The sequence below is a fragment of the Dendronephthya gigantea genome, unplaced genomic scaffold, assembly GCF_004324835.1.
Source record: "Dendronephthya gigantea isolate DGI-Jeju-01 unplaced genomic scaffold, DenGig_1.0 000005F, whole genome shotgun sequence".
Lineage (NCBI taxonomy): Eukaryota > Metazoa > Cnidaria > Anthozoa > Malacalcyonacea > Nephtheidae > Dendronephthya > Dendronephthya gigantea.
The window spans coordinates 1,843,201-1,866,398 of NW_021163015.1; the positions used below are offsets into that span (position 1 = coordinate 1,843,201).

Consider the following 23,198-nt stretch of genomic DNA (forward strand, 5'->3'; position numbering starts at 1 on the left):
TCTAGCATGCCTATTATTAACAATAATCTGTAATTCTGTTGTTTTTTCAGGATTAAAATCATTGGCCATTGAAATCTTGCCTGAGAGTCGAATGAAAATATGTACAACCCATGTACTGCACATCCAAAATTGACCATACTGGTATAACTAGCTTCTGTACTGGAGAGTCAACATCAATTATTATACTGACATACAATTCAATAATGGGTCCCATGGAGAGAAGTTTGTTAAAGACATGCTACAGGGATTATTCTATCCATTGGTGAGACTAAAGTACATTATATGCTTGACAATATCATTATACTGTACTTATACTGGATTAGTCATCAACTGCTATGCACTATGGGTGTGGTGGACCAATACACAAAATCATTACAACTGGTACCTACTGTAGTCTGCAGTATATTGCTGGTTCATGCACCCTGGCCCAACTCCTTCACGCTAGGAACTCATGGTATGTGGGCACTGGTGTGCATGCAACTGAACCTCCAACAACAATGATTGTACCAGCTTTAGCAATCAGCACAGGAAAAGCCTGGATTGTCACACAACAATGACATTGGACATTTTATTGAATATATATAAGCACTTGGAAGCTTGACTTGGAATATGGGATTTTATTTCTGAATGGATTTCAAAATAATGAAGATAACCATGCCATTGGCTTATTCTACTTGATTATTTTCATTTATCTGATGATGGTCTTCTACTGGAAACATCACCTGTTTATAACATCACTCCTCTTTCACCTTTGGTTGGAACACTCTCCATGCACCACGATGTTTTGGACAAGTCAATGAAGTCATGTTCAAGCAACAGTGTGGAAGCTATAGTACTTTGAAATGTGTAATCCATCTTCGATCGATATCTTCAAATGGAAAACATTGACTCTCAAAGCAGATGGACGAAGAGTATAAATTCAAGACATATTACCACACACCAGACTGACACTCATGAGACTAATTATTTATTACCTCTAATATAGTACTCATGTAATATTTTAGCTTAAGTAATTCACAATGCATAGATCCCATAGCATTCATTTTCTTAAACAATGCATTCATTGCATCATTATGTGCATCCATAGATCATAAAACATTTTGCTACTGTCAAACAGAAACACATCAACAAAAAATATTATTTTCATCTTTATTTAATGTTTAATATCAACCATTCATTACCTTTATGTAACAATAACTATTAACAAATTGCAAAGTATAAGTTATTAGCTAACTAAAACTTATTGAATAACTAGTAATTTTAATATTTGTGACTACAAATTCCATGTGATGAATCAAGTTGTGCCTATACTGTATACAGTAATATTGTCATACCAAGTCAATATAGAAACGAAAACACAACTTACAGTACCTATTATTACTTTCCATGGTGCAACTCTTTTTCATGAACAAAAAACGTGTTTACATAATATTAACAAAACCGTCCCTACGCCAGGCAAATCTAAGACCCTAGGCTACCCTCATTGACAATACCACCTTTTCTTCTACAGAAACAGTGAATTTCACTCTATCAATTAACAACAGGGTTTCGGTTATCATATCTTCAGACAACTTTTTAACACTTTCTTTTACGTTGTAATCATCTTTCTCAGAGACTGACTTAAACATCTCATCTATGACTGCTTCAGAACAGAAAAATCTACCCTTGATTTCTCCTTCCTCTGCTATAATAACATTTGCTGTAACAACTGACACCAAACTTCCGCTAAGCATACTTAATTTACAACATTTACACTTTATGAACTTATCACTGCAATGAACCAACTTACTTTTACAATTTACGCATAAAAACGCTTTATTAACTTCTACGCCCACAATGTTGCCAACAAATAAACTGGTTTCTTTCTCATTCGGCACAAGCTCCATTGCTGCCTTCACGATCTCCTCCTCTATACTCATCTTTTCATCGGGCAATTCTACTATGGTAGAACCAGTGTTAGTATTCAGACATTTGCTTCTATACAAGGCAACTTTGACATCTTTGAACTTGTGCACTTTTTCCACGATAACATGGGCAATAAGATCTTCCCACACCGTCAATTCAATTGACCCAGACGCATCTGCCACTACCAGATCGCATTTTCTTAGCTTCTTTCCATACGCATTCGAGAAAATAGTTGTCACTTCTGACTTGTGCAGAACAACAGCTTTCAGTGAAACCACTTCTCCTTCTTTTCCTTCCTCCAAAATACTCGCAACGTCAAGAAACTTCGAATTATGGTCCTTCCACGGGAAGGAAACATTCTTGGCATCTTCGACTTTCGAATACTTTTCCAACTTGTACTCCGTTCCCTCTGCAAACTTTCGTTTTTGTGGACTGACTTGTACTAACCGCACTGGCGACTTGTCATCTTCCTTGCGTTTGAGGTTGTTTCTTTCTCGGAAAAGCACACCACGCGTCGGCTTTCGTCCCTCTCTTGCACGACAAAATGGAAGTACCTTCCAGCAGTTTTAGCTGGCATTGCCAGATCGGAAACCCGATGGACGAAGCCTTCTACATCCACTTTTTTAGCTGCCATGTTGATAAAGCACGTGCAATTTGCAAAAAAAAACAGCCGAAGGCCGAATCGCGAAAAATCGTCCCAGTGTCCTAACACGGCCGCGCGGCCGGAAATAGGTCATGTTTCAGGGCCATAATATATCATCGCGCATGTGACGAAAACGTCTCATGTGGAACCAAATATTTCCACTAGGATTTCCACTAGGCGAAAATTTTCGACCGAAGTTGGTTTCTATTGTCAAAATTCAATAGATCATAAATTAGTTCCACTTGAATGCTTCTGAGACAAAGGAAATTTTCGTTTCGATCGAAAAATTTCGCCTAGTGGAAATCTGCCTTTATATAGGTCTCTCCGTTGTGCGCCCAACGTCTGAAATTGTATCCCTTTGATATTAACTCTACTTCTGCTCCTTATCCATTAGGCCGGCCTTACACGGTCCCACTTTTCGCTCAATATACAATTATAATAGAATATCCGAAAAAAAATTATAATCTATAGACACTCAACGGACTCAGCACCAGAAGGCCAAGAACCTTTAGCTCGACAAGCCTAACATTGCACGCCTCATCAAATATTGTAAACTAGAGGAACTTTCTCATTAAATATTCGATCTAGTTACGCAGGGACGTATCCAGCCCGAAATGAGTAGGGTACAACTGACTTTTAACAATAAACCAGACAAAGTAGTACAATGCGGTGCCCCTTGCTGAGGCCTGTTGCCTGATGGCTTCACTACAGTTTTAATATGCAGCTATGTTGCCCACAATGTGGTTGTGAACGTTCATATACCATGGGCTCACCATGAAAATCAAATTTTCCTATTAATAATTGTCAGTTTTTCCTGTATCGCCAATAGACGGTTCATACATACTCTACTTGTGAAAAAGAAATGAAAAAGATGGCGATATTTATGGCACAGAATTATAGCGACATTTAACCAGAATGCATTGCGAGCATCTGCCTGTATGCCTGTTGCTGTAGTTTAATAATCATTTATATTTAATAAAGGGAAAGGTCACTTTTTCTATTGGGAATTTAATAATTAAATATTACTGCATATAAAATTTGGTGTATTGATGACATGATCAGTACAAGAGTATGAGAAGCAAAAATTTTAATTTCATACAGTAAAACACATTTCAACTTTACTATAAGCCACGTCCTTAATTAGTGCGAATGCAGTAATTATTTACAATGAAAAAAATAGTTGATAAAAAATAATACCTGTAATATGAACTGCTGAAAATAACGGGCAGAATCAACCTATTATTAAATATTACCCTCATCAGATGATTTTACTCACTGCCAGGAAAACTGTCAGTGAAATGTGAACTATGTACAAACAATAGTAGACTATTAGTAACAGCATACATGATATGCATCACAGGTGGTTAATACATGTAGGAATTGATGATATGATTCCCCAAATTAAAGTCTACTATATGAGAAAACAATGATTATAGTGACTATTGTGGCTATACTAGGAGGTTTAAGTGCAGGGGTTTGTGCTTTGCCTCATAACTCCTACAATAAGGACCTGTGTACTGTATTTAAATCAGGATTTATACTTCTTGGGAATGTATAGTGTCACCATAATGATAATACAGTAGTATATAATAATTCATTTTAAATTAGAATCAGTATGATATGTATTCCTATTTCTAACAAAAAATTATTACAGTTTAACAGAAAACATTACCAGAATATTGGATGAAATTGTTAAAATGACATTATAAGTCTAGTACAAACAAAAATTTGTCGCATGAAATTCTTCATTTACTTGTCTATTTGTATAATCTTCAGCAATATCACTTTCATCATCATGCTTGTCGACGTTCAATGCACGATGCCGATGGACACTTCTGCAGCCGATCGCTGTAATCTGTAGGCGTACAAAACTTGATTGCCCAAAGACAAACTAATTGCATTACACATAAGCGAAATCAGAGCTTTTTTGGCCGCAAAAATGAACTTTCCAAAATAGTGGTTTGTTTACGTGCACTGGTTCAGAAGCATGTATTTCAGCACGAAAGCAACGATTCCATATCCCCGAGTGCTTCCTCTATCTCTTATTGTACATCTACGATCCTCCAGATTCCCCCCAAAATCCGAGCCCACGGTAACTGGTCTGATCAAAATCCGAGCCCACGGTAGACGTCTGATGCGTTGTAACTTATACAATTTTGCATGTGCAAGCGGTAAATACCTATCGAAGTTGGTCGGACGGACGGACGAACGAACGAACGAACAAAAACCGAGCAATTATAATGCGGTGCTAGGGCACCGCAATTACAGAAAAATCCGTAGATAATCTTTCATTGTGAATGCCTGATTCAAAACAGACTTTGCACGCGTGATTTAATAATTAAAATATCACTATGCATTCCTATAACTTCCCACTACTGAGAAACGTTTTATTTCCTTATTAATTTCTCGCCCAATTCACAACAAAATTCAACCAAAATCTAATCAACTCTTCACACAATGTTAACCATTTACTTACGAGAAAACGAATTCCTCGCGGAACAGCGGGCGCATGTACGCATTGCGGACCTATTTTTAAATAAGTTTTGTAATATGTAGGACAGTGTATAATAATGATAGTATATTTGATAGTATGCTATACAGCCTCACAAGCAAGGGTCCTCACATTGGGAAAGACTGGCTTGCGAGGTTGTATGCTGAAGGATATTGTAATGTGACAAAAAATGTTAATGCTAATTAATTTCGACCGAACAGAGTTTTTTACTTTCACAGGTTAGCTCTCATATTGAAAAGCTGAATATTAGCCTGCCAGGATAACTTCCTAAGGAAATCTCTGGCGGAATTTCGGACAGTCATCATTGGACGATACGACAACGTGTTTTACAAAAGGATTATTCCTGAAGAAAGGAACGAACGTCATTATGGGGGGAAGGGGGGTGTTTTGAAGACCGTATTTGCACTCTGGATACCAATTTTTTAAAGTATATTTTCCGGTATATTACGTCAGTTTTCGGAGAATTTTGTTATCCCTTGTGAGTCCTCAATGGTCGAGGATATCCATATGACCACCACCTATTCTGAGAACGGAAGTGATCCCCCGCTCTGTGATATTGACCCTGATATATTACGAGGATAACATCAATAGGATATCATAAACATTCAAAGTCTAGTCTTTAAAATCATGTTATAATATCTGCAGAAATGTTATCAAAAAGGTCTTTCATGGCTCATCGTCGTTGCATACATCCGTAAGAAGAGGAAGTTATTAAATCATTGTGTCACAAGAAGGTGAGGTATCGATTTAGAACAACACAATAAATCGCTTGATATTTGAGAAATTTAGACATCACAAGTGCAGGTCATGACTTGACTTCACACTCGATCGGATTTCTTTGCGATCGATGTTCGTTTCTTGGTAAAAAGCTGCATTTCGAGGTTTTTGTTTTGCGTGATGGCCATATAAAGTGTTGGCAATGGCTCATTTTGCATAAAGCGTAATTATAGGTAACTATGTGTTATAAACAATCTACGTACGCTATATGTTTAGATTTTGTAATCATTTCGTCTCGTTTTGAGCAGGAAGATCTACCAGATCCTTATAAATTGAAACCAGTCATTGGAGTTCGATGGCTAGGAAATGTAATCGGATATTATTGAGATTTATTTTTTCAGAGAAGCAAATACTACAGGCACCAATGTCGACATTGAAGGAAGTCCTAGGTTTTTATAATGTGTAGTATTTATTCGTCGTACGTGATCTTGTTTAAACAAAACTAGATATGTTTTGAAATCTTCTCAGTTCTTCTACAAGGGGAAATATTAAGCTACTTTCCATTTTAATTGTCGAATTAAAGTCGATGCTTTCAATTTGACTGTGAAATATTGTGTTACTCGAAGACGATGTCACATTAATATCAGCTTCACCTTTAAAGAATAAAAAGCACTTGCAAATTGTTGCGCCCACACAGAATTAAGCCTATGAAGTACACACTTCACACCTTGAGTCTATCGGTATTAATTTTGTAGACCTGTATTTCTTTTCACAAAATGGTGCCAAAGAGTATTCAAATATAAACTGATAATTAAATAAGTGAGCATTACTAATAAGGGTCAATTTACCTCCTGAGTCATGCATGCAATTGCTTGGATACAATTCTCAAACTGATTTGAATATAAACATTGATACAAACATCTCACTCATTTTTATTGATCAGTAATTAAACAAATATTTTGCATCAACAGATTCCTATATTATACACTTAATGTATGCTCCCTAGGGAAATAGTGAGTTTTGTTTTCCCAAGAGTCTTAATGTTTAAACATTGAGACTCGAGGGAAAACAAAACTTGCTATTTCTCGAGGTAGTCATTCATTAAGTGCTTTGTTATATGGGAACAAAAACATACATGTTACGCAACAAACTCATTTCCCAAAAAAAACAACTTTAATTTGTTATCACATTATCACATAAGCGGGCAACAATTTTTCACTTGGTTCCGTAGCGGGAAACAATGCATTTATTTAAAGTCATGTGACTACAAATGAACCAATCACATTTAAAATACATAGCACCTATATAACAAGACTATTTGTACCACTGTGTATATGAGTCTGAGAGAATCAGGATGCATTGCCATTCCAATTTCATAAGATAGTATGATGTAACTGCATTGACTGCCTAGGCTGCTTATGGTTTAACTCCATCTACATGCCTAAAATCGATCAGGTTGATGCAATATTGATATGAACAGGATGGAGCAATGTTGTGCTGCTCACATTGTTCAGCATTGTTATCAACTTTGAACAATATTGTTACATCCGATTCAGTTTCAACAATGTTGTTCAATGTTGTTGACAAGTGTGAACAATAATGGCAGCACAACATTGTTGCATGCTGATAAACTGCAGGCTCAGAGTTCTTAGCTGTGTAAAACTAGATGATTTTATGGCTCAGTTCCAGGCAATTGATTATCAAGCCATATGGGTGATATGTCTCAAAGCATACATTAAAAAAGCAAATCATTTCAACAATGTTTCTTTGATAGATATATAGTTATTTGATATATTCAGCAGATATCTAATTCTCAGTATTAGATAACTACTTCTGAGTGAAACCACCTGTTTCTAACATGAGATTTCATTACCAATGTAAGTGTAACTACTGGAATGGTAGGAGCAAATTTTGGCACGTGCTAATCAATGGATTTACAGGCCTTTGAAATACTTTCTACAGTATTAATTTATTTTCAATTTTTAGATGTCTTCAACAAAAGCAAGATCACCAAGTGATCCCACACCATCTACATCACACGATGGTTATGGTGGAGGTTATCCATCACATTTTCAAACTTTACCTGCGAGAGTGCCCCGCGATCTTCGTGCAGCAGAACCATTTCCCTCAATTGGTGCACCAGCACTTTTAGGCATGGACGTCAGCCACACTGGGTGGGTCAGGAAGGAAGGTTATGGATACCGAAGTTGTAAGTTGCTTATACAGACTCGCTGTGACTTCTGTGATATACGTAATTCTGCACCAAACAACGTGTTCTTTAATTTTACTTTTCAGGGAAGAGTAGATTCATGGTGCTTCATCACGGTTGTATTTACTACTTCAAAGAAACTGATTCAAATGGACCAAAAGGCAAATTCTCCTTAAATGGATACAGGTACCCACAATACAATGCTACTGACTTGAACCAAAATTTCATACAACGGTTTGAAAAGAAGTCTTGACCAAAGTGTTTTGAAAATCTGTTCGACTTGATTGATTTAAATTTCTTAGCAGACCACAGACCACTAGACCTTGCCCATTGCTTCCCATGTGCAATGTAAGCTGAGCTCCCCTCCCTATTCATGTCCTGGTCCATTTTAGATGTCTGCTTGCCCCGGACCGAGAAAAAAGGGATCGCTATCCTTATGTGTTTAAACTGGTCCCTGATGATGAAGAACACAGGACTTATTACATCTCATCGCCATCAAAATCTGAAATGGAGGTTTGTAAAGATACGTAGTTTAATCTTACATGTTCATGTATGTATATCATGAAATTACGATATTGTATGGTTGTAGAGCAGGGGCCTGTTGTGTAAAACTATTTAATTACATGTTGCATAGTTAAATCCTAATGTAGTTAACTCAGAAATACATGACCCTAATGGGCCACTTCTGCCTTTAACTACAGTTAAAAGTTAACTAGTCTTTTATACAACTGGCCCTCGCATATAAATTGTGGCAAACATGCAAGAAATGTTGTCTTTATACTGTCTTAACAATGCATTTCTAGGGCATATTTTCATGGCTGCCTTAATTGGAATTGAAGCTCATGACATCGATGACAACATTGATATAATCTAAGGCTGACTAAGCAATCTTTGTTTTTTGTTAGGGTTGGATGAAAAGCATTGATGCTGATATTCAGCTGTACTGCCCAAGGTAAAAATGAGGCCAATACTTTATGAATTATTTATTCTTTTAACAAGGTTTATACAGCATCAGCGTATACTGTAGCTAACAATGGAATCTAAAATTGAAATTGGTGACGTTTTTCTAATTAAAATGATTAAATCTGGAATTTTTATTTTCATTTTAGCGAGTACGATTACGTCGACACGACAAATCTTGGAGACAAATCGGCAACATGTCCTACAGTCCCAAAAAATATTCCAGTAGTAAATAGAAGGTGAAGTTGAGACCATCAGTGTTCTTCATTTTCCCCTATTAAAATAAATGCTGAACTAGGAAAAACTAACCGGTTCTGAGATGCACAAGTTTGTTGATAAATATTCCTAGTTTTAAATTAATTCAAGTTTAAAAGGGCAATAGTCTACATTGAAGGGGATATTTTAACTATGAATTTTCGCACAGAGGTTGCTCGGAATTAGAGCTTTCACAACTAAACTTCATACTCTCGTCTTTTTTGCTACTTTTTTTAAAATAATGTTCGTTTGTTAACTCCTTTGTTAATAGAGGGACAGAAACCTGTCCTACACCTCCGGACAAGATCACCTTTCCACGCTCCCTTCCAACCAGGTAAACCAACATTAAAACGTAGACTTTACTGCCTGATATGGGGCCGGTTGTGCGAAGGCTACATACAGTATAGCGGTATCCACCGGATAATGATTTTTTTCAACCGAGCTAAAGGCTAGTTTCCACTCAGGAAAAATCTCCTTTTGAATCGGAACGGACAGGAAAATTTCCTTTGTCGGTGAGTTCTCAGGCAGCGTTTATACAAAGGAAACTTTCCTTTCCTGTCCGATCCAAAGGAGAATTTTCCTTTTAGGCTTAAAGGTTTAGCAGCATCGTCTTCCTACGATGTTGTTATTAATGTTGCCAACAATCAACGTTCGTTTTGTGCTCGAAAAAATGTAACGTTTCACTTCTAAAATGGTTTTGAACTTGCACGTTTTTGTTTGGTCCTTTTTTTTGAATTTTTAAATATACTTCTGTGCATTACTCAACAAGCAACGCCATAGTAATTCGTACTTGCGTGCATGATTATATGATGAAAATTTCTTGTTATGTTACCATACATCCTTAGGGAGTTATTGTTCAGTAACCAATTATATAATATCGGTTAAAAAGATTCGAATTTCTTTTCAGCAATATTGGAAAGCCTGTGCCATTGTTACCCCCGAAACCTCGTCCAATACCATCCCATGAAAATGACGAAGATGGAATTTACGATGATGAAAAGGATCCGCACTATGAACCAGGTATAGCGTATACCTCGATTGTTTGATCACAAAATATGCCATCAACGTTTTATACGTTTTGTCTATTTACAGTCGACAATAGCTGCTTCTCGTCTGAAGGAAATTACGTCGCAGTATTGCCAAACGAAATTGATCTTGGAAACAGGTACGGTGTCATGCACACTTGTTGGCGGTTGTACAACTGGCTTACGTGAAATGGAGTGAGACCAAGTGGATACATTCCGCACTATTTTATCAACTTGTCACAAAATAAACAAAATCTTATATCACTTGCAAAGATTTCACACTACTGGATATTCTACGCTATATTCATATATGTTGGTGCTAATTTTCGAAAGGCCTGCAATACGATGTGATCGGAACTGCCTGGAAAAAGTCTTTGAACCCCTAATCTGTTTATCAGAATCTATTGATGAAGCCAAATTCATTTATAGAGCACCAGATGCCTACAACGGGAGACCATTGCCGCCCATTCGTCCCAAGCCTCCACCGCGACCACCAGAATTCAACGAATCTTCCGAATCTGGTAAATTGAATATTTTGATAACTTGAGATTATAGGTTAGGATTGAGGTTAGATATGGGATTGAGATGGGGTTCTAAAATGAAATCTGAACTTTCTTGGTAGGCAATTCTTTTTTGGTAGCGAATCCTGTTTTCTTTTTGCCTAACAAGATTTAATGATTAACAGAGCAAAAACACAAGACAAATATAATACTTCATAGTGGGTGATGAATGCCACATTTCAATTTTAATTTTTCAAATTACACTCGGTTTTTTATCATATAGAAGACGAAGACTCGGAGGAAGAGCTATATTTAGACTTAATAAAGGCAAACAAGAAAAAGTAAGATTATAGATCTTGTTATGCCTGGTTTGCAGTGTCAACATTTCTGTGAGCCTTATCATCAGGAAAATTGAAAATTTGGCCGTAACCTCTTTCACATTATTATATGGATTCTTAGACACGCAAACAGAAATGGATTGAGTCCGTCAAGTCCTGAAAGAGAGCGCCCAATCCCCTCTCCGCGTAAACCAAGTATAGATGAGATCGATGGAGTTGATGTGACGTATGTGAGCTGCATTGACGTGGGGTAATATAGACTTTGCATTTTCCGTGAATCTCGTTCGACTATTTTCCATACTTTCAAATACCTTTATATCCCATTTTACACCTGGAAGACTGCAAATTTGTCTGCGATTTTAGATAATAATTTCATGTTTAGTAAATCCTTAATGCACAAATTTAAACCATGAGATTAGGTCAGGATTAGGATTAGATTTAGAATTAGGGTTGACCCTAATCACTCATAAAACCAACCTAATCATGACCCTAATCCTAACCTAATCTCGAGGAGTATTGAGGATTATATAACAGGATTATGACATAGAATTATTCATAATGTCGTTTACTTGTTTATTGCAGAAATGCGGCAGCGAAAACAAACATACCGAAACCTTTACCAAAACCTCCGCCGAAGACGGTTCCCAAGCCTCCTCCGCGCACCGGAAAACGGCATTCCCAAGGTGAGATGGGTGAACTCTATATAGACTGGAGCGATAACTGACGATTATCTCATAGGATTATCTGGCCGCCATTTTTGAAGCCGGTGCCAGTCCTTTTCTATTGTTTTTGTCGACGCGATCGTCGACCCTGAAGTCCGCAAAAACAATAGAAATGGACTGACACCGGTCGCATTCGTTGCGATGTCCTGAATGAGGCTTTAATAATCGTTTGATTTGCTTTTAAACGACAGTTGTGACCGTAGAAAATGTTTCCATATTTTAGATCCAGTGGAATTCGATTATTTGCCACCGGATTGCTTTCAGCCAGATATGGATAAAAAACAGGCGAAAGTGTGAGTATATGAGCAACACTGCTAGCCTATGTTTTCGTTCTACCCCTCGTTTTTTGCACCTACGCACACGCACGTAAAAGCTGAAAACCTTCAAAGTTGTTGTATAATTAATTTTTACCAGAAAAAAACACAGCAAATCATCAACAGAATCCAACCCTATGCGTATATTCAATCGCTGATTTCATAAAAATCATTTAAATGATTTTAAGCTTTTACGTGCGTACAAAAAACGCGACAGTAGAAAACAGACCTAACAATTCTTTTCTCAGAGTGCACCACAACATTGTTCATTCTTGTTTTAAATAACCCATATCAACAAGACGACTTTTCTGCGTGTAGTTACGACAATGTCAATGCTTACAACTTTTGTATAGATTCTTGGAATTGGGTCGAACAATTGGGCAGTACATAATTAACAGTAGTACAACATCAGACACAAAAATGGTAAGAAAATAAAAAATAAGCGCAGTTGATTCCTTCAGGCGTATTAACACTATACTATTAGTTGTATGCGATTATCATTCTGACAAATGGAAACGAGTGCTGACGCCACAATCTTTTTCATTTCGTAACTGAATGCATAATTTAACATCTGACGTTTGTACGCTTGTTCATACGTTCGCATACGCCAGGCTTAGAATCGTATACAACAAATCGCATAGTTTAAATGTACCTTGACGGATTCCTGAACTGAATCATGCATGATTTTATTTGCCAGATTAAGTAATCTTGTCTTCTCATTTCTTAGTCGCTGTCCGTTTGGTTAGGCAATGGCGTCAAACACTACCTCCTTTTTAAACGACAGGTAAGGTCAATCTTTTAGACCTTTTGTAGAGCTAAGACCTAGTTTATACGTCGAGTTTTAGTGGCGAGTAATAGATTATCAACTGGCAAACCTCAGAAAGCTGTTCTTACACAGGAACCTGAAACTATGTGCACACGGTAACGTTTTCGAGCGTTTTCGCATTCGTTTTCATGCCAAAACGGTTTCAAACACCGTCAATTTACAATAGAAGTTAAAGCTAATTTAACATATGAAGCATATTTCTCCTTGGATCATGTGGAAAGGGCGTCTAAACAATAAAATAGAGAAAAATGATTTTGCTCGTGTGTACATAGCCGTGTGTACAAACGACGCTCGTGTGTACATAGCCTAAGTTTGCATATGCTGTTGAAGCCGTGATTAAAATCAGGCAGTTTAGGTATTTTTCTCTGAAATGTACGCGGTATATTTTCTTTCTAGGACATGTACACCTTAGACCCGTCGCTCTCTGTCGACGAGCACTTTACCGACCTTCGCCAGTTAGTCAAATATTATTACAAACACAAGTTGCCGAAAAGCGATAACTATTTAAAGTCTCCGTTTGGATCAAAATAATTTATAGGAGGATAACATAAGTAATTGCTTGTAAATCACCTTCATACCGCCTGAGCGAGGGGCAACCTCGCATAATTCTCCAGCGTTTTTCCGGGTTTGGAAGAGCGAAATTGATCGTCGTATGTGTAGTAGCAAGGCTACAATATTATTTTTTCTCACAGTGGAACCTTGAGCCGCGTTAAATAATCTAGTATCAAGGAATATCGTTCGTAGTAAATTTAGTTAACCAAGCATGCACAATATGTAATTTCATAAATTCTATAATCGGGTGTCGTTTGCATTCACCGATCTTAAAATTACTGGATGGATAGATGACACCCAACTTTTTGAATCGCTAATATTGAAGCTAATATTGAAGCCAATCGCTAATATAATCGCTAATATTTACTGTGAGTTGGCAATTTCAATCCTGTAAATCTTTTACAAACTGAAGTGTAAGGTGCCTAAATTATCTAAATTGTGTTTTGCCTACGTAGCTGGCTCGTACAAGACCATCCAGTAGTTTTTAGATCAGTGTTTGGGGTAGCCTTTGCGAAATTGAGGCAAGAAATTGGTGATAGTAATGTTGGCAATACATCGAGGGAGTATGGGACCGAGGCGTGGTCACTGAGCTATATAATAATTTTAGGATTAGTATATTGCTCAGTAGGGGGGGGGGATGAACTGCTTGTCCCCAGCCCCGTGATGCATTGGCAATTTCGCTATTACCAGTCCTCTACCGCAACATCGGAATGGCGGCAGCCAACAGTTGATCTTGGCACCCTCAATATTTTTATATAAATCTTTGTATATTTTCTATCAAAAATCCGTTTTTTTCAATCTAGTCTTGTATACGCCACATTTTGGCAACGCATTGTGACAGAGTCAGTGGCGTAGGAAGCAGAATTGTGTTTATAGTCTTTCAAGATGAATATATAAATATCCCCACCATTACCGTGCTTCCTTCGCCACTGGGCAGAAAAGATATGAAAAACAAACATGTTTAACAGACATGACTAGATGCATCAACTTGTACAGAATACAACAGCGGTTTCTGTTTTGTATGAGTTATGCTAATGTCGCAAAACCAAGACTAGCATCTAAGTGATCTCAAAGCGTGAAAAAGGACTGGGAATAGTTGTCAAATAGTAATCTATGTTGGTCTCCAGTTCTCTTGCTTACCAAACGAAGTTTATTATTACCACATTTTCACGAGTCAATTCATTTGCATATATTCTTTGCTATGTAAAATTAGGGAAATCTTCTCCGTGTAAACTTGTCTTAAGGATCACCAAGAAAGACTGACAATGAAAACACGTGAACAAGGACAGCTAAACGATTCCTATTCCATTGCTAGTCCCAGGCCTTTGATCACCCGCAGATCATCAGAACCAATAATAATTTAGATATATTATAGTGAACGATACATTTAATGATTACCCATGGTACGGTTAGGATGGATATGATTCCAGTATGTTTATAGAATAACAGGCTAAATTCAAAGTTGACGCAGAATCAAATGCATTTGCACTCATCAAAGTGCCCATGCAGCTGAAATGCGTTTTTTACCAAAATAAAGAATATCGTGATTTGTATTCGTGCGTGGTGTGTTTTGACATTTTCCGAAATGATTTGCTTTGAAAAAAGTAATTTGTAGTTATCGCGGTATTATAAAAATTCTTATATTAAAAAACAGCCCGAATGTAGCCTTAAAATTCATATGTAATTCACTATACTAAGGCGAACTACCAATTCGCCAAAGCTTTCTTGACCATTGATATGGACAATTTATTTTTGACGATGTGAAATAGCCTTGTTCTTTGTTTCCGTGTGACAAATGTGTGTTGTTTGGAAATCGATCTTCACTGATAGCAAAGATATTAGCTTCATTAAACATTGTTTTCCAATTTGCCATTTGCAATGCTAAAAGCCCATCTATAACTATATATAGTCAGTTCATTAATTTGTTGTATGTATTAATGCCATGCTGAACGCGCTGGACAGCTGTGATTCAATTAAAATCTTCCATTTAAAACGGTCCCAGCACAGCTGGAAAAAAGAAAGAGTAACAACAGGTAGTCGCGAGCTTGCTTGTACATTTAGCGTTTTAACTTGGTCGTCTTACAACCTCGATATTGTATGTATAACGATATACCGTCAGACAAGTAGCTACAGATGCATTCAAAGAACCTTGTGTGAATTTATCCTATCATGTTCTTAAGGTTTTCGTATCGACTAGAACACCATATAAACCTTCATCATGCACAAATGAACCGAATAAACTCTGCCATTCTATCATTTTTTCAATAGAAAAAATCATTAAGATTCCAACCTTTCCTTCGTCTACAAACAGGTGAAAAATACTGGCGCAAAACAGCCTATTTAATTAGTTAAAACAATCTCCTGGTTATGCAGTATACGGTTAATCATCACAAGGTTTGAACCATGGTCTGGCATTGTTTGCAAAATATCCACCAGAATAGCGATTAATGAACTTGAATTACCTTTCACGAAACTGATGTTGAAAACAGTGCCAAACCATGTTCCATACGTTGCCAAGATAAGTCGAAAACTCTTGTTATTGATCATGTAATCGTCTCATGAAATATGCATGATGAATTTCAAGGTCAAAGTTTTTACGCCATTTCAGTTCTCCGCGCCGCATGAGAGCAGAACTGATCACTTTTATACGCCATTCATTAATAAACGTAGGCCCAGGGGATTGCTGTGTTTATAGCATACCATACGAGCACGACTGTCCTTCTTTGTCGTAGCGAAGTACCACGCCTGAAAAACCGACAATTATATCGACAACAGCTTGTATTTTCTTTGCAAAACACACTTGTCTGGGTTGCTGAGAGCCTTGAAGAATGTAAATACCGGACGGCTTTTCTTGTGGAAGGACTTGAGTTGTGAAAACACGTTTGAGAAGTTCTTGCATTGTTGAATGGAAGCGTTATGAATTATGGTTGGGCTGAAGTCTTCAGTCGAATAATGTAACATCGATGTTTTGACGAATTCACTGCTGGTTTTTGCTCTCTGGGGAATGTTTTAGCAACAGCTGAACTAAAGGCCAAACTTTAGAGCACACAAAAACGGTAGGTTAAGCAGCAAAGACTGCGATAATCGATTTAATACGTGTGTTAATATAGTCATTGCCATTGGTTCGGCCATTGCATTAACTACGTTGACAGCTAAATTAGAATGCTTCGCGCGGTTCCACTATTCTTGTTAGAAGTTTAATAACATCTGTGCATATGCACCGGCGCCTGTAGACTTATTATGTCGTCAATTCTGTGGTAAACTTTGTTTTAGAGTTTTATTTATAAGTGAATTTGATAGCGGGTATGTACACGGCTCTTCGAAGTTCACCTGTGATATTTTAATTATGTCTCCCTATGTTTTGTCTGTAAGTGTATGTAAGTGCTCAACATCAACTCGCGCTGTAAGTTTAGTTTGCGCTTATTCGGCTCGTGTCTATATGTTGTGAATACTCTCGAGAGAACAAGAAAGTTAAAATAATCATGAATCGATAAATTACTGGTAATTTACTAGCTTTCCGTTTGAGCAACAAAGGTGTTTAACACTTCTGTGTGAACTGGATGTAGTTTGAACGAGAAAGAGTCGCTTTTAAGCGAATTTTTAACACATTTGAGGTCTCCATACTGTAGCAGGTCATCTATATGCAGTCATCTTGTCCATCATGGAGCCGGTCTGAGTTTTCACACGGACAATGGCCATAGCAGATTAAGTACCACCCGCTGTTCGTCCCTTTCAAAATTTTACATGTTTACAGGATTATTGGGTGCCCTACGGTTATTCGCTGGGAATTTTTCAAAAGGCCTACTTCTAGAACTTTCCATTTTCCTATTGAGATATTTGGCAAACAAATGGGGGAAATTAGTCGTTCGGACAAATTGAACTCCAGGGGAGTGAAACGGTCGTTTTGAGCTGAAGTCTGTTCGTGTTAGAGACCAAAATATAGTTATTAGCCGGAGTTTTATGCAACTTGGGCCGGTTGTATAAAAAGGAAGGTCTTTGATTTTGGTGCGGGTGCCAAAAATTGACCAATCAGAATCGTGTTGTGTTAATTTAACTGCGACTTATCTATATCAGTGATCTATACCAAAAATGCCACGGGCACCATGCAGGAAGTCCGAGAAAGTTATTGATAACACGTCATTACTCATTGACTATATATGAGACGAGGACCTCCAATGATTTCCACAAGTGTCCAGTCTTCGGGGCATTATGACAATAGACAGTCACATTGCAGGTACTCTATTATATAGAATATTTGCTTTATTGCTTGCTGATCGAAACTCGATGTGGCTTCCATCTAATCTTATCGAAACTCCACTATGTGCCTTCTCTGACCTTAATAACTTGTTTTGCTGAAGAAGTGACTGTCATACATTTGGAATATTGGCTTAAAAATCAAAATTCGATATCGGATTTTCCTTCCATTTCATTGCAGAAGTTGTTTTGATAAAAGGGAAGTAAGTCGTAGTCTATTGACACATATCCAGAACAACCTTTATAGCTATTGATCATATAACAAATGATCCAAGGATGATGCAATGACAAAAATGGCAGTTATGCCTTTAATCACCCATAAACAGTATAGGATACTTCATATTTTATCGATTTCACGAGATATAGAGGAATACGAAAAGCTGTTTTTGCAATGCTTGAAAAATTATTTTAATTACTTCCAAATATTTTACTACAAAACTACCGACACCCATACTTAAGTTTATCATGTTCGCCCCTCTACTAAAAGACTACTATACTATACTATATTGTGATGATATGATTAAAACGATTATTTTTCGTGCCAAATGAAAAGTTCATCCGTTTGTCAGTCCCTTTCAGTTCATTACTCGGAGAACACCAACGCACTTAACAATTGCTATTCTGAACCATGTTCTTGACACAGTGATATGAGCTCCATTCTTGCTTTGTAACATAGTTTCCACTTTGTTCCAACAAGATTTATCCGTTACTGTAACACAACCCTGGGATAATCTACCAGGGTGAAGTCCAATATGACTTCGCGATCCGGGTACGTCTGGGTTGCTGCGGTAATAATCCCACCAGCCGTTATTATGCTGTTTTTTTGGGTACAGATTAGCCCAAGATATGCCATGTTTGCTGTGCTTGTAGACAGAACCGATCGCATAACGACCATTTGGAGCTGGGCCGTATTTATCTGCAGGATCATTTGTCTGTGCACGTTTTGTATCACACTTGGCATAGTTTCCATTTCTATATTGGCAGGAAAAGTCAGTAAATTAATGTCTTTGAGATGATAACTCGCCGGCCGCACTTGTGATGTAATAGATTAAATGTGACATTCATTTGTAGGTAGCGATAAGAACCTCTATCAGACCTCTATGCGTAATAGAGCAGGCGCGCAATGCATGCTGGAAGTTGGGTAACCACTAACTAACCAATTCACTTCCAAGGAAAATGGCTGTTGTCAGGTTGGCGATTTTCCTTGGAATAACGTTGCGGCAGTTTTTTGCTCCTTCCTCGGTACGATCGGCAATTTTTTTTACTGCTGTGTTTAGAGGAAGGTTATATGTATCTCGTGTCATATGGTCATGAGTTTACTGCATGAAATACAAGAGAAAATCGGTCCGAATTGGGTAACACGAGTGAGCACGTTTCGAACACAAACGGCGTTCAAGATTGACTTGCTCGACGTTTTACAGGTGTTATACAGTTGTAAGACACCATCAGAGATCGATTTTACTCTGGATATATTTTCCAGTTGTCTTGCTACGCTTTTCTTGTCTTCTGAATTATTGTAAATGCATCTGAGAGCATATTTTGCCAGCTGAAATTCGGAAGCAAAATTCGGTCATTATAATCATTTTAGCAACATTAGATAGCCTTCAATCTGACAAGGCTTATCTTTTGGGCTTGTTGTGTTTTTGCGTGAAATTTTACCTGCATGTATACTGAATTTAATTATTTTACAATTCATAATATTTACAATCGTATTTTTGCTGGTTTCACCTGATTTTAAAGCTGTGTTTTGTGAGTTTTGTCTTGGAGTGCCTCGGTTCTTGTATTAAAAAAGTAAATACTTATAATATAATGGATAGTGAACCAGAACCAGGTACCTCTAAAAAAGCAAATGAACAACTGCAGCAAAGTGAAAGGGTTAATCGAGGAAGGGAAAATTGTTGTGTGCCCCACTGTGGAAATAACAGTCGTAGAAATCCTTCAAGTGCTGTCATTTCATAAAATACCTAAAGATGAGAGTTTAAGAAAGAAATGGATAAAACTTTTAAAAGCCAAGGGACTATGCAATCCTACCGACAATCATCGTATGTGTGCAGCTCATTTTCCTGGCGACAAAAGGTCTGGACAAAAGGACATATTACAATAACATTCCAACAATACTTGATACAAGCAAACCCCTGAAACAAAGGTAACTTATTGTGAAGCAGCAAAAAAAACCAGCTGAACAGACATTGTTAGAATGGAGAAGGAATCTGTGGAACTGCTCACTGCCAATATCATTCAAGAACAACAGGATGATTTAAACTCTACAGATGTTGTTACAACAGAAAATAAACATGTGAAACAGCTCAGTAACATTCGGAAGAACTGGAGGCTTTAAAAGAAAAGTAAAAACAACTAGAAGATAAATACAACAAAGACACAAAAGAATTAAGAAACTCTTTATTTGGGTTAGAGAGTTTTATTAGCAGTGATATTCTACACTAGGTTTCCAGACTACACAACTTTCAAAGCATTTTTCAACTACTTATCACCTGAATGTTGTCACCTAAACTACCATGCGACAACAACAGCTCATATTCTCTCTGATGCACAAAAAAAGTCAGTCTGTTACCTTTTCCAGTTACAAAAATCATAACACTGCAAAAGGCATGCTCGGTATATCACCAAGTGGTTATGAGCTCGTCCTGTGTACGGAATATCCCGGTTCGATCCTTGGTATGGTCTTTATTGTTTTCAAATTTTTTTTGGAATTTTTCAATATTGAAATAATTGAATCTACAATACCTTCTGGTTAGTTTTAGGGTTTACGGTGTGGGACAGGTTTATTTTTAAATGTATTTGCCTTTAAGAATTTCTGCAGTCGGTCCCAGACTAGATAGGCTAGACAATCACAGCCGGACTGTATTATTTTCTTTAGCCGCAAATCGCCAACCTGACAACAGCCATTTTTCTTGGAAGTGAATGGTTACCCAACTTCCGGCATGCATTGCGCGCCTGCTCTATTACACAATGACTCTATGTAAAACAATTTGGGGAAGATTGTCAAATACGCGTTACTTTACCCAAAATAAACCACTAAACATACAACGATTACTCACGCTTTGCAATGCAAACAGTCAGAGTTTTTGAATTGAATACAAAGTACGAGATTGCTGTTGTCTGCACTGGTAATTGTTCTCCTTTCACTGTCGCATCCACTAAACGCAAAACGGCATACATTTAAATTGGTAAACTATAGCATTTATGAACGTGTTGGAGTAGTATATACCGTGATACAGTGATAGATCAAACATATACATATAAGCTTACCATTCGACAGACGAAATTGCAGAAATTGCAACGATAAGGAATAACCATAGCAATTCCATGGTCTCTGAAGACAAAATTATACTCAATCATAATTTCACACAGTCACAGTGATTTTTCGTAGAAACATTAATGCACTAACTGCACATTACTAGTATGTTTTGTATAGCACAGAGTATATAGTTACCTCAGAAAGTCTTCACAGTCTCGATCAGTTTCTCTTAAATTATAAAGATTTGGGATTTGCACACATAAATCCTTATATACGACGGAATAAAATGATTGCAACTTGCAAATGTTGGGTCGTTTTGTAGAAAATTTCCGCATTTGCAGTAATTTAAACCTCGCTGTTTTAGCCAATAGGCTAAAGGGATTTTATTAAAAAAGACATCATTTTGCTGAAAAGGAAGTGTGTATATATATCATAAGACTTCCGTTAAAGCAAAACACTACAGTAATTTTAAATGAGAAGTTTCACCTGACATAACACATTTGTATAACGACTACTTCGCTTTGAGTACGCCATATTTTAGACAGCAAATAACTGTAATAAAGGGGATATTCGAGAAGGAACCGGGAGTGCACATGATCACAAAACGGAAACGATAACACTTCGCACAATGAACAATGAACAATGCACAATGAAGCACTATATAGTTGTAAATCACGTAATCTCATGGGGTTGGGATAAAACGCGGAATACGGAATGGCGGAAGCGGATTCCGGAAGAGGATTCCGCAAATAGGCCTTGTAAAACACGGATTCCGGAATGAATATTTGAGAAATATATTGTAACGCTTTCTGTATTTTTTATTACGCTTTCTGTATTTTTTATTACGCTTTCTGTAATTTTTAATCTTGTAGACGCCCCCCATGGAAATCAACGTATTGTTGTCGGGGCTAGTGTCTTTAAGTAAAGTTTTATGTACATACATATATACAACTTTGTCAACCACTTTAGGGGAGTCGTCGACGACAACTTGCCCATTTGGGTTACTATCTGCTCCTTAATCTTTTACCTCGGAAAGTTACCTCGGAAAGTCTTCAAACAGTTCGCCTGAAAACGACTAATTCGACCATGGTCGAGTTCGCCGGAAAACGACTAATTCGAACATAGTCGAGTTCGCCGGAAAACGACTAATTCGACCATGGTCGAGTTCGCCGAAAAACGACTAATTCAACCATGGTCGAGTTCGCCAGAAAACGACTAATTCAACCATGGTCGAGTTCGCCGGAAAACGACTAATTCGACCATGGTCGAGTTCGCCGGAAAACGACTAATTCGACCATGGTCGAATTCGCCGGAAAAGGACTAATTCGACCATGGTCGAGTTCGCCGAAAAACGACTAATTTAACCATGGTCGAGTTCGCCGGAAAACGACTAATTCGACCATGGTCGATTTCGCCAGGAAACGAGTAAGTCGACCATGGTCGAGTTCGCTAGAAAACGACTAAGTATGGTCGAGTTCGCCGAAAAACGACCAATTCAACCATGGTCGAGTTCGCCGGAAAACGACTAATTCGACCATGGTCGAGTTCGCCGGAAAACGACTAATTCGACCATGGTCGAGTTCGCGGGAAAAAGACTAATTCGACCATGGTCGAGTTCGCCGGAAAACGACTAATTCGACAATGGTCGAGTTCGCCGGAAAACGACTAATTCGACCATGGTCGAGTTCGCCGGGAAACGACTAATTCGACCATGGTCGAGTTCGCGGGAAAAAGACTAATTCGACCATGGTCGAGTTCGCCGGAAAACGACTAATTCGACAATGGTCGAGTTCGCCGGAAAACGACTAATTCGACCATGGTCGAGTTCGCCGGAAAACGACTAATTCGACAATGGTCGAGTTCGCCGGAAAACGACTAATTCAACCATGGTCGAGTTCGCCGGAAAACGACTAATTCGACCATGGTCGAGTTCGCCGGAAAACGACTAATTCGACCATGGTCGAGTTCGCGGGAAAAAGACTAATTCGACCATGGTCGAGTTCGCCGGAAAACGACTAATTCGACAATGGTCGAGTTCGCCGGAAAACGACTAATTCAACCATGGTCGAGTTCGCCAGGAAGCGAGTAAGTCGACCATGGTCGAGTTCGCTAAAAAACGACTAAGTATGGTCGAGTTCGCCGAAAAACGACCAATTCAACCATGGTCGAGTTCGCCGGAAAGCGACTAATTCGACCATGGTCGAGTT

General features: G+C 37.9%; 3 protein-coding genes across 5 annotated transcripts in view; 2 read left to right on the forward strand and 1 right to left on the reverse strand.

Moving 5' to 3' along the window:
* The first annotated feature begins 5,516 nt into the window (after window positions 1-5,516).
* Window positions 5,517-15,387, forward strand: LOC114516213 (SH3 domain-binding protein 2-like). 3 transcript variants are annotated; one of them, XM_028535623.1, is made up of 17 exons: window positions 5,517-5,794; window positions 7,764-7,986; window positions 8,073-8,172; window positions 8,379-8,499; window positions 8,892-8,938; window positions 9,096-9,185; window positions 9,473-9,535; window positions 10,109-10,221; window positions 10,294-10,366; window positions 10,656-10,747; window positions 11,010-11,067; window positions 11,186-11,314; window positions 11,647-11,747; window positions 12,010-12,079; window positions 12,454-12,523; window positions 12,828-12,884; window positions 13,323-15,387. In XM_028535623.1, the coding sequence occupies exons 2-17, from the start codon at window positions 7,764-7,766 to the stop codon at window positions 13,455-13,457; spliced, it is 1,542 nt and encodes a 513-aa protein (XP_028391424.1). In that variant the 5' UTR covers window positions 5,517-5,794; the 3' UTR covers window positions 13,458-15,387. The 3 variants fall into 3 exon arrangements, with proteins under 3 accessions (XP_028391424.1, XP_028391425.1, XP_028391426.1); XM_028535624.1 differs by lacking the exon at window positions 5,517-5,794 and adding an exon at window positions 5,845-6,010; XM_028535625.1 differs by lacking the exon at window positions 5,517-5,794 and adding an exon at window positions 7,178-7,654.
* An 862-nt stretch (window positions 15,388-16,249) lies between these two features.
* LOC114515991 (intracellular protein transport protein USO1-like) overlaps window positions 16,250-23,198 on the forward strand; it is a 35,220-nt gene continuing 28,271 nt past the window's right edge. Inside the window, exon 1 of the mRNA XM_028535324.1 lies at window positions 16,250-16,534. The gene's annotated coding sequence lies outside the window, so the exon portion shown is untranslated. The remainder of the gene's footprint in view (window positions 16,535-23,198) is intronic.
* Window positions 18,114-21,315, reverse strand: LOC114515993. Its single transcript, XM_028535332.1, has 4 exons — window positions 21,187-21,315; window positions 21,003-21,066; window positions 20,792-20,890; window positions 18,114-18,704 (listed from the first exon to the last, which is right to left on the reverse strand). Exons 2-4 carry the CDS (start codon window positions 21,059-21,061, stop codon window positions 18,308-18,310), a joined length of 555 nt encoding a protein of 184 aa, XP_028391133.1. The 5' UTR covers window positions 21,062-21,066; window positions 21,187-21,315; the 3' UTR covers window positions 18,114-18,307.